Source organism: Corticium candelabrum, chromosome 2 (assembly GCF_963422355.1).
Source record: "Corticium candelabrum chromosome 2, ooCorCand1.1, whole genome shotgun sequence".
NCBI classification, from domain to species: domain Eukaryota; kingdom Metazoa; phylum Porifera; class Homoscleromorpha; order Homosclerophorida; family Plakinidae; genus Corticium; species Corticium candelabrum.
The window spans coordinates 6,334,973-6,345,828 of NC_085086.1; the positions used below are offsets into that span (position 1 = coordinate 6,334,973).

The 10,856-nt window shown below is 39.5% G+C and overlaps 3 protein-coding genes across 3 annotated transcripts; 2 read left to right on the plus strand and 1 right to left on the minus strand.

The window, feature by feature from the left end:
• Window positions 1–1,781: 1,781 nt before the first annotated feature.
• LOC134176398 (uncharacterized) lies at window positions 1,782–4,912 on the minus strand. Its single transcript, XM_062643067.1, has 9 exons — window positions 4,812–4,912; window positions 4,702–4,749; window positions 2,919–2,978; window positions 2,677–2,853; window positions 2,426–2,580; window positions 2,235–2,366; window positions 1,956–2,174; window positions 1,863–1,872; window positions 1,782–1,805 (listed from the first exon to the last, which is right to left on the minus strand). The coding sequence occupies exons 1-9, from the start codon at window positions 4,902–4,904 to the stop codon at window positions 1,782–1,784; spliced, it is 918 nt and encodes a 305-aa protein (XP_062499051.1). The 5' UTR covers window positions 4,905–4,912.
• Window positions 4,913–7,042: 2,130 nt separating this feature from the next.
• Window positions 7,043–9,459, plus strand: LOC134176399 (uncharacterized). The gene is made up of 6 exons (XM_062643068.1): window positions 7,043–7,494; window positions 7,559–7,606; window positions 8,841–8,900; window positions 8,966–9,142; window positions 9,242–9,409; window positions 9,451–9,459. The coding sequence occupies exons 1-6, from the start codon at window positions 7,402–7,404 to the stop codon at window positions 9,457–9,459; spliced, it is 555 nt and encodes a 184-aa protein (XP_062499052.1). The 5' UTR covers window positions 7,043–7,401.
• Window positions 9,460–9,482: 23 nt separating this feature from the next.
• LOC134176400 (uncharacterized) lies at window positions 9,483–10,093 on the plus strand. Its single transcript, XM_062643069.1, has 2 exons — window positions 9,483–9,582; window positions 9,642–10,093. The coding sequence occupies exons 1-2, from the start codon at window positions 9,546–9,548 to the stop codon at window positions 10,091–10,093; spliced, it is 489 nt and encodes a 162-aa protein (XP_062499053.1). The 5' UTR covers window positions 9,483–9,545.
• Window positions 10,094–10,856: the final 763 nt, after the last annotated feature.

Below are 10,856 nucleotides of genomic sequence, written 5' to 3' on the forward strand. Positions count from 1 at the left end.
AATGATACGTTGTTAGTTTGTAAATCTATACGTAAATACATATACACAGTTCTTTGGGTTAAAATGTAGATATCAATTAAGTATTCATTTCTACCAGATCATATGAATTATGTTTCGGAAGTGTTCTTTGACTTTCCTATCTTTCTGGCGAGCAAATTGGTAAGGTAGTCTTAGTCTACTAGTCATCAGTTTTGCAGATGCTAAAATTTGCTGTTTGATAAGGATTTTTACTGGCACTAATGAGTCACAGTTATTGACAGGTTTACGGCAGTAAGCCAATGCCGCAGACTACGTCTTAAGTATATAATATAGTATTCAAAGTTGCAATTGGCAAAATTAAGTAATACTATATGTCTAATATAGACAGTAGCTTGCGAGTTGATAAATAAAAAGATATACTTTTTAAACAAATTATTGTTAATTTTATACTAATAATTATCAATTTTGAACAAATTAATGTTAATATTGAACCCCAAGATTTTGCTCTGGCCACGCCGCTGAACATGCACGTACAAAGGAATAACCACTGTATACTATGCGGAGCTGTGAGAAGGGGTTCGCTGCGGTCCCAACCCCATCGAGTGCGCACCCAGGCTTCTAGTAGAGTGCACACCCAGGCTTCTAGTAGAGTGCACGAATTTTGAACTAATTCATATCGTATTTAATTAATTCCTCTTACTCATGTCTAGTTTTTACTTATTCGTATTTCAATGTTTCTAAAATGATCCCGCTTGAAACTTAGTGATTTTTCAATAATTCAAAATCAAAAGCCAACAATTTTTCAGAATGTTACTTTTATAATGCCAATCATCATCCTGCCGCTTTTTCTATTTATAGTGGCATCTACAACTGTTTCGATCTTATACCCTGCTTTCACGAGCACGAATGGCTAGCCGAGCCGAGCCGAGCCGCGCCAGCTCGTGCCAGCCCAGTATTCCAGCCCGCTCTAATATGACGCACTTCAATGCGTGTCACTAACGTGCGTTAGTTACTTGAGCTTGACATAGCTCGCGTTAGCTCACGTTTGCAACGGACAGAAGCCAAGCTGCTCGCATTTTTTCTCTATGGCTTTACAACAGTCATATAAGAAGTCGTAAGTCTATCGCCAGGCGACTGTTGCGCACATGCAGCAACGGAGTTCAAACACTAAACTTTTTGCTCATCTTGGTCGCTCCCTATCAGAGTTTTCGTCTCGCTCCACAGAAGTATGACGTGTCGCAATAAAGCCCATATCACTGAGACACCCTAAAAGGTGTCTTGCTCATGCATGTATGCTACACTCCTTTTCTGCACGCTGCATGTCGGTTCTACAAATCGTTTCATTACGTCAGACGTTTGTCTTTCGCTACCGTAAGTGCGACTCAGTTTGTGTGATTTGAAAAGTTCTGTTCGCGTATAACTTGAGCGGAAAGTTTATACGTAGACCCAAATCTTTCACACCTATAGTATCATGTGCACGGATTCTTAGTTTTTCAAACTAATCTACTTAGCACTTACCATACATATCATAATCTGTTGGCTGTAGACTGCATTGACAACATGAGACATTGAGACCGTTTATACCAATTCCAAGAGCAGTTTTATAACAGGTACAGCTGCTGAGTTTCTTAGCATTATTCCAGCGAAGGAAACGAAAGGAGAAATTAGCTAGCTAACATAAACAAAATGGTCTCGTCTAGTAGTGGGTCAGGTTGAAAGCTGGATAGTAAAGTACTTATCTATACGCGCCAAATCGTTTGGGCAATCTTTGTGCGTAATAGTTTATTAAAATATTTGTGACATTAATAGAATACAGGAAACTGCTGCTAGATGGACACATAACAATTTATAACGTTAACACTAATATCAATCTGAAGACGTACACAACTCGAACTACACAAGAAATCAGCACACCTGGTGACCATGTCAATAATAGGTTCCATTTAGACGCCTCACAGACAACCCTTATGCTTCACCCTCTCACAAACACACGATGAAGCGTATGGTGTTGTTGATGAGAAGCATAATCATCACATTCAAATCTTTGGAAATCAGGAGAAATACCCCAGTGATAAAGACCACCCTTCCAAAATGGAAAATCTGTGAATCCTGGAGAAGGCCTTCGCGAAGCGAAGACATTTGCAGTCTGCAGTGGAAGAAATCCAGAATGGCCCGATAATGGGAAAGTATTACTTCTAAATTCATCAAACGAAACGTTAATATTTATCACTTTCAAAAGTTTTAAATGCATGTACTTCCAATCATGGACTATACAATGTCCTTTGCCATCATAGGCTGTGCTTATGATTCTTGAATTGCTGGTTTTGAAATGAATTACGCGACTGTGTGCTGACGTTGTGCAGTAGAACCTCAGCTCTTTAGCCCAACTAAAAGAGTATGAGATGTCATATAGAATCATTACAAAATACGAGTAACAAAACCAAACCTTGGGTTAATGCCTAGGTTATTCAAGAGTTGATGAGAATATCCATTGAGGTCAGTAGGAAGTTTCTCAACAACTGGATTATTATCTTGTGCGACATGTTTGTATGCATACAACAACATCCACCCACCTCCATCTGTTGCTTGATCGCAATAGGCCTTTAATCAAGTCATTCATTACCAAAAAATATCCAATGTAACAAATGTACTGCAATTTAACGGCAAATTTGCTAATAAAGATGTATTCAGGTATACCTGAAAAGCTTGAGATGCACCGAATGGTAACAGCCAATACACTCCGCTGGTTGTTATACCTCTTTCATAAAGGTGTTTGCATCCATTTCCAGGATTGTCTTTACTGCTGCCTAACTTAACGCGGCCTGTTTTGCCATCTTCATGTTCCTTTATAATCCAATTTCTACCATCACATACCTGTAAAGTGAGTGAAAACAAGTAGTAGAAATATCATCTTTCACATGACAATTTAATAGTCTTACTTCCAAATATTTGTTGTCAAAGTTGTAACGAAGGATACCTCTAGCCGATTCAACACATGGCTAGCACATGAAAGGTACATTCTAATAAATCTCAGCTCAAATATTTTTATCTTGCTGGTTGACAGATAATTATTGCAGGTATTCTGTCTAATATTATAAAGGTGCATGCTTGTGTGATGGGAGGTTGGTGTCAGTGGAAAGGGTGATGTAAGTATTGATTGGATGTGGTGGGGGTGTTGGGTTTAGTGGGGTAGTAGGTGCGTGAAGTGAAAGGTGGTGGCACGGTGGATGAGTGGGTGAGTGGAGTGAGTGAGTGGGTAAGGTTAGTGGGAGGGGTAGTGGGTTGTGGTGGGATGGCAGAGTAATGAGGGAAGACGGGTGTGTTTGTGGAGAGTGGGGTTGCATGAGTAGGGTAGAGGTTGAGTGTTATGGTATTTTGTGGTGTAGAGTGGATCAATGAGGTCAGGAGTGGTAGCTTATTGCCCCGTTCGAGGTGCGGGTTGCTGGGGCAGCCTGGAGGAGGTTGTTAGTGGCTGGGGTGAGGAGCTTGCGTAAATGGGTAACCTAGTTGGTTGAGGGTAAGAGGATGGGTACGTAAAAATAGATGGTATGAGTAGTTGGAATGAATGTATGGTACGTGGTGTGGTTGGGTATGTAGAAAAGTGTGGGTGTATGGAGTAAGGTGAGGTGACATGGTGAGATTGTGTGAGTTGTGATAGGTGGGTGCTTGGGTGGTTAGGTTAGTAGTTGGGGTGAGTAAGTCTGTAAGTGTGTGATTGTGTAAATGTGTGTGAATGTGTGTGTGTGTGTGTGTGTGTGTGTGTGTGTGTGTGTGTGTGTGTGTGTGTGTGTGTGTGTGTGTTTGCTTGGGCGTGACACTGTTTGATCATGAAAGAGAAAGAACGTTTGTTGGATTCGCTTTGATCGTGTGTGAGAGAGATTGTGTAGTATCTTTGTGGTTTGTTTGTACGTCCTTTGTGTTTGTGATTGTCTATGGCTGCATGTAAGTGTGTGTGTGTGTGTGTGTGTGTGTGTGTGTGTGTGTGTGTGTGTGTGAGTGTGTGTGTGTGTGTGTGTGTGTTTGTGTGGGTTTTAAAACTTTTAGACTTCGCTAAGTAAATTACCGCAAAAAAAGTTAAATATAAGTAAATTTTAACTCAGCCAGTCAAAGTTACCTATTTATAATAATTACAGTCGCAATAGCGTACTACTGGCCATATGTAACTACTACTAATTTTAACTAGAACCCTAAAATTTCTCTCATACTTTATAATTCTAGCCCTACACATGCAGGTTTGTCAAATACGAAGTTGTCATCGTCAGGAAAGCTATTTGTCTGAAAAAGTCAGAAATACCACTAGATCATGCTAACAGCGACGTATACCATGCAATTGCATATAGCTAGCACGTCCATATTCACGCATTCGAAGGAATACAAATACTCAAGCCATTACAAGATAATAGCTGTAGATTGTTGACAACGTAAGTAAACAGGTTGTGGCTTGCTGCCTGCAAATCATCGATCGTACCAAAGGCGCATGCATTGACAATACATATAAAGTTAGAATTGTTGCACTATATCACAATTTTGCAAACAGTTCAGAAATAGTCGTATGGCATTGGTACTAGCACCAAATTTCTAAACACAAGAACATCCTAACACTGCCAATAATCTACATATCTGAGAACAAATTGAATTTGCTATTGCGATATCAATTTTTTCTTTGTCGAAATAAAAATTTATATTATTTATTGACATGCATTAGAGTATACATATACGTACGTCCTGGCCGCATTTTTCTCTGAGAATATAGCAAGTCTGAGCCGTCACCTGCCAAAGTCAAACAAAGTTGGTAAATCTAATTCATACATCTTCTGTAACGTAACTCTTACCTCCGGCCAAACAGTCGACATGGCTTTTGTCTTTTCGTCCAAAAGAGCAATCAGACTCAGCAAAAACAGAGTCAAGCTGCTGCACGATTTCATTGTGTGTAGAGTTGGATCAGATGCAGAAACGTGCGAGGCAACTATCAAGACGGTTGCAGGTACTACTACTTATATGTAGGTCTATTAATTGCGTTTGATAATTATATTATCGTCTGGTGGCTTCTAATTGGCACAGAACAGACAAGTAGCAAAGCATGAGACTTCCATGCAACAATAGAAGCTGTGTATAAAACGTTTTGGATATTACTACTAACTGACACTAAATTACGCATTAAGAGAAAGCATCGAAGTGATTACTAATTCTTCTCAATGACAATTAACATATACTGTCTTGAGTTGGTATCCTAACTTTTATCTACGTAAATGCTGCGGTTATTGAGCAATACATTAGGATCAGTGAACCATTCGGTCATAGCTTTCCAATTATTATAGCATTTCTTGATGCGTCCGCATTATTGCAAACAGTTCCCAAGATTCGAAATGTACATATATCTTTTTCACTTATTCCTTGCTGCGCTTTAACTTAATTTCCAATTATTTATATTTCAATGTTTCTAAAGTGAAGCCGCTGGCCACATAAATATCTATATTTTATTTTGACAAAATGCGAAGCCAATGAGTTTTCAGAATTTTGCCTCAGCGATAAATCAATGGGCTCGCCATCTATTCGTTTGGAAGCACCGATTTCAGTTTCCGAGGTTTTATGCGATATGTGAGGTGTACGCATTCACAAATCAAGCAAGGATCATGTGCATTGGGACATCATGCAAGGTTTCTTGCTCATGCATATGCTACACTAGTTGCCTGTCCACTGCATGTTAGTGCTACAAATCGTTCAATCATGTGAGATCTTTGGCTCTCGATACAGTGCAGTTTAGTCTGTGTGATTAGGAAAGTTATGATCGCATCTTTCTGAGCGTTATCTTTGCATTGATAAGCAAGTATCGATACACAGGCCTTAGGATGGCGCACAGAATCTATATATGTAGTTAGCTATACAACAGTTCGTAATTAGCTTTCCTACTCAGAAAGTCTAGCTGAGCTTCACGGTTACGAGAGCGAAAAGTCCTACGCAATGAAACGATTTTTAGCACTAACGTAATTTGCAGAGGGCAGGCAACAAGTGCATAAACAAACAATTGTACGAAGTACGTTCAGTTGATCGCAGCTCGATTTGTGCATGCAGCGCAAATCGCACCGTATGAAGGCTAGGAAGACCTAAAAATACTATAGAACGGTATTAGCCGCAGGCTTGTACAAAAGATCGCGAATGTTCTGTCGATCTAAGGCCCAATAATAAAGAAACGAATAATATTTGAAATATGGAAATGAGGCAATGCAGCAATGACTAAGCTAGTGGAAACAAGATATTAGAAGAGGAAACGAGATATGAGTAAGTTCCAAGTTCAGCGGTAAATGTTGCAACTATATGTGAAGCTCAAAGATGTTACAATAATTGAAAAATGGAATAGCCAAAGGGTAAACGTGACGCCTACACCATGTCATGCACAGATTGCATTATGAAAAGAATTGATTGTATTATTAATTAGTTATTAATTAGTTAGACAAGAGTGCCCAAGTTTTCTAAGCAGACAGACTGAAAGAAGCGACTGCGGGAGCAGAACGGCTCACGGAATAAAACGATTTGTAGTTCCAACATGCAGCAGACAGGCAACGAGTTTATCGTTTGAAACAACAGGACACTATGTGGAGGCTTGATTTTTGCATACACGTCACATCGTTACGCATCGAAGCTCGGCATATACACCGATGCATTTACTTCCAATAAAGCGGGCTTCCCAACCGAACAATTTATAGATAATTGGAAAGTGGATTGCGTGGAAGTAACTGTAACGCAATAGGATAACAACTCTAAATTGACCCAGAAGGAAATAGCTTGGAAGTAACTGTAACGCAGTAAGACTAATGCGAATTCAGCGTTTAGATAGAGGGAAGGTAGAATGTTAGCATACTTTAACTAAACGTAATTGAAGCAAACATCCAAGCGATCTCAAGAGTTCTGCGAGGAGCTGCATGGATAGACTATAGACAAAAAGAGTTTCGCTAAATTTGAACAAATGCGTGATCAGCAGCAGCGTTTCTCTTGTATGTTTGAGAGGGTACAGTATAGCGTGTACATTGTGTACTTGGATAGCTATATTAATTTAATCGTGGTCAGTAGCTACATTCAGTCAGCAAAAATAAATTTATAATGACCTTTTAATTTCTTTAAGTCACTCGAATAAAATCAATAATGAGTAACCTTACAAAAGCATCGATTACTATAAGCTTGGTTAATTATTAACAAAGTCATCACAATGAATATTCCAGTGTCAATTGGTGGCAATATCCAATTGGATCGATGCAAGGCTTCTGTTATTGCTTGGATGTCCAGTGCCTTTCTACTTGTGTGTCCTGTGCCAATTAGAAGCCAACATACGATAGTATACAAACTCGACTAATATAGATGTATAAGTAGTCGTGACTGCAACAGTCTTGATAGTTGCTCCGCACGTTTCTTCCAACACTAAACACAATGAAATCGTGCCGCAGCCTGAATGTGTTCTTGCTGAGTCTGATTGCCGTTTCTGACGCAATGACTACTTCCATTTCGAGTTCGTGGTCAAAGGTCAGACGTACCTTTACAGAAGATATGTGAATTATATTTACCAAGTTTCTTTCGACTTTGAAAGGTGACGGCTGAGACTTGCTCTATTCTCAGAGAAAAATGTGGCCAGAATGTAAGTACTTACAGAATCTCATGCACTACATATTATGGATTATTGTTTTCACGAAGAATAGTACATGACTTGGTTGTAGAAAGTTAAGCTAAGTAGTGCTAAGAAGTACTTGCAGACAGGAAATTACAGTTAGTACGTACCAATGGCATAAGCTTATTCTTGAATTACTATTTACCAAATTTTTATTCTGCAGTAGCTCGAACTCTGTTTGTATTGGCACAATTTACAACCATGTTCTGCAACCAGCCAGTCACAAACTGTTGACTTACGTTATCAACAAAAGTTATTTCATGATGATTCGAGTGTTTGTATTACACGATTTGCACGTACATGGTTGAAGAAACATTTGCATACGTCGATGCTAGTATGATTTAGCAGTCTTTCTAGGCAAACAACTTTGTTGACCAGACGACGACCAACTAAATTTCGCATTTGACCAAACTGTAGTTAGAATTAGGGTTAGAATCAGAGCGAGGGGTAAGGTTAGAATCATGGTTGTAGTTAGAATATTTATTAGTTGCGAATGGTTAGTACGCTCTTGCTCTTGTGACTAATATAAAGAATTGGCTGCGTTAGAATTAAGAATACTTAGTTAAAGTTCTGTATTTAACCAATAAGTTAGGGGTGTCAAAAATTTACACACACACACACACACACACACACACACACACACACACACATGCACACAGACCCATGCACACACACACACACACACACACACAAACAAACACAAACACAAACACACACACACTCACACACACACACACACACACACACACACACACACACACACACACACACACAATTCATCGATCCATGCCCTGCATTCTCTTGACTAAGGAGTACAGGTCATATTGTTATGTCACTTCCTAGGACTGTATTGTCCCCAATACCTAACCCACCCCAGTCTACCCCAACGCATTCTTTTCACCCTCTCACTTCGCCTACTCACCCACTCCACCCACCATCCAACCACTGCACAACACCCCACTTATTCACTTGCTCCATCTATCCATCTCATTCACCCCACCCACTCAACCACCACCTTAAAAATATTTTAGGTGCTTGCGTTTTGCGGCAGAAATGTTTTCCTTTTCTGTTTACCTTATTAGAATTAAATTTTTATTAAAGGTGAATTAGACTGGATATCTTCAATAATTATCAGTGTCAACCATATTTGATATGGCATTAATTAGAAACGTTTGAGTTTGTTTTAAGTACATTTATGTATTAGCAATGTGTCGAATCGGCTAAAGGTATCGTTCGTTACAACTTCGACAAAAAGGATGTGGAAGTAGGAAAAAATAATTTCATGTAGAACGCTATACATGCTACTACCAATTGATACTCACTTTGCAGGTATGTGATGGTAACAGTTGGATAATACCGGAAAGTGAAGGTGAAAAAGTAGTCCACGGTACGCTAGGCAGTTCCAAATACCAGCCTGCAAATGGATGTAAGCACCTTTATGACAGTGGCATAACCGCCAATGGACTATATTGGCTGTTACCATTTGGTGCATCTGAAGCTTTTCAGGTACATGCATCTAAATAAATCATTATCAGAAAATGTGCATGGTTTTAAATTGCAGCATATTTGAGATATTGCTATTTCTAATGAATGACTTGATCACAGGCCTATTGTGATCAGAAAACAGATGGAGGTGGGTGGATGTTGTTGTATGCTTACAAACATGTGGCAGGAGAAAATAACCCAGTTGTTGAGAAACTTCCCACCGACCTTAATGGATATTCACATCAACTCTTGAATAACCTAGCCATTAATTCCAGGTTTCGTTTGTTCGTATTTTGGCTATTTTGTTATGACATTTCATGCTCTTTTAGTTGGGCTAAAGATCTGAGGTTCTACTGCAACTCGTCAGCACACAATCGCGTAATTCATTTCAAAACCAACAATTGGAAAGTCATAAAAATGGCATATGATGGCAAAGGACACCCCACAGTCCATGATTGGAGGTACAAAGATTAATTCTTTGCTATCGTTAGCTATTAACGTTATATTTCGTTGTATTTAGAAGCAATACTGCTGCATTACCGGGTCATTTTGCGCATCTGCCTTGGGCGACTGAATGTGTCTTTGCCACGAAGAGACCAACTCCAGGATTCACAGATTTTCCATTTTGGAAGGGTGCTCTTTATCACTGGGGTATTTCTCCTGATCACAAAAGATTTGAATGTGATGATTTTGCTGTTGGTCGACAATATAATACGCTTCATCACGTGTTTGTCAGAGGCTGAAAAACACGATTCTTTGCGTTGTGTCAAACTGGAGCCTATTGTGACATGGTGTGCCGCTTCTATGATTAGTTTAGAATTATGTCTACATCTTTCAACTGATTTTAGTGTGGATGCTATAGATTGTTACGTGTTCTGCTATGCTTTCTGTAATGTATTTATGTTCCAACTATTTTACGAATCTATTAGGCACACAAATATTGATAAATGGCTAAAAAAAAGAAAATTTTAATAGTTTACGAATTCAGTGTTGATAAGGATTTATTCCAAAAACAGAGGAACGTCTTCGTCAACTGACGAACAGCCTTAATTGTGTCTTTTTGAAAATGTAACAACATCAATTGATTTAATTTAATAACATAATTCGAAGTTGGCCATGTAGCGAAAAAACAATTTATTCCGATTTATGGACTCTCGTGTCTACAAAATCCTTTGCCCATTCTTCAATTTCTTGCAAACATTCTGGTGCAGACTCCTTCTGCTAGCTACAAAGCAATTTCTCTTAGAGCAGAACGTTCATGCACGTAAGGCGACACCATCAGTTTGAAAATCATAAATAACTAGCCCTCACCCGTCCTATGGGCGGTAGGAATTGCGCTAACACCTAGATAGTAGGTACAGTACCTATAAGAGAAGAAACGTGAAAATTAACTTTCGCCAGTCGTCAATTATTGGGCACGTAGAGAGCCCCCATCTCACAACCTCATTGTACACGCACGCACGCACACACACACACACACACACACACACACACACACACACACACACACACACACACACGCACGCACGCACTCACACACACACACACACACACACACACACACATACACACACACACACACACACACACACACACACACACACACACACACACACACACATGGACAAATGTATTCGACGTCAACCTTAAGGTCAGTTGCGGAGATACCTCCCCTTGCCTCTAGAGACAGGAACTCCATGAGCTACTAGAAGGCTTAGGACCAGCGCTACAATCC

Coding starts and splice junctions, on each gene's coding strand:
- LOC134176399 (XM_062643068.1), top strand. CDS start 7,402: ATGAAATCGTGCCGCAGCCTGAATGTGTTCTTGCTGAGTCTGATTGCC. Junction 7,607..8,840: donor GAGAAAAATGTGGCCAGAAT/GTAAGTACTTAC, acceptor TTTATGTATTAG/CAATGTGTCGAATCGGCTAA. Junction 9,143..9,241: donor GTGCATCTGAAGCTTTTCAG/GTACATGCATCT, acceptor ACTTGATCACAG/GCCTATTGTGATCAGAAAAC.
- LOC134176398 (XM_062643067.1), bottom strand. CDS start 4,904: ATGAAATCGTGCAGCAGCTTGACTCTGTTTTTGCTGAGTCTGATTGCT. Junction 2,979..4,701: donor GAGAAAAATGCGGCCAGGAC/GTACGTATATGT, acceptor TTCATGTGCTAG/CCATGTGTTGAATCGGCTAG. Junction 2,367..2,425: donor AACCTAGGCATTAACCCAAG/GTTTGGTTTTGT, acceptor ATACTCTTTTAG/TTGGGCTAAAGAGCTGAGGT.
- LOC134176400 (XM_062643069.1), top strand. CDS start 9,546: ATGATGGCAAAGGACACCCCACAGTCCATGATTGGAG. Junction 9,583..9,641: donor CCCACAGTCCATGATTGGAG/GTACAAAGATTA, acceptor CGTTGTATTTAG/AAGCAATACTGCTGCATTAC.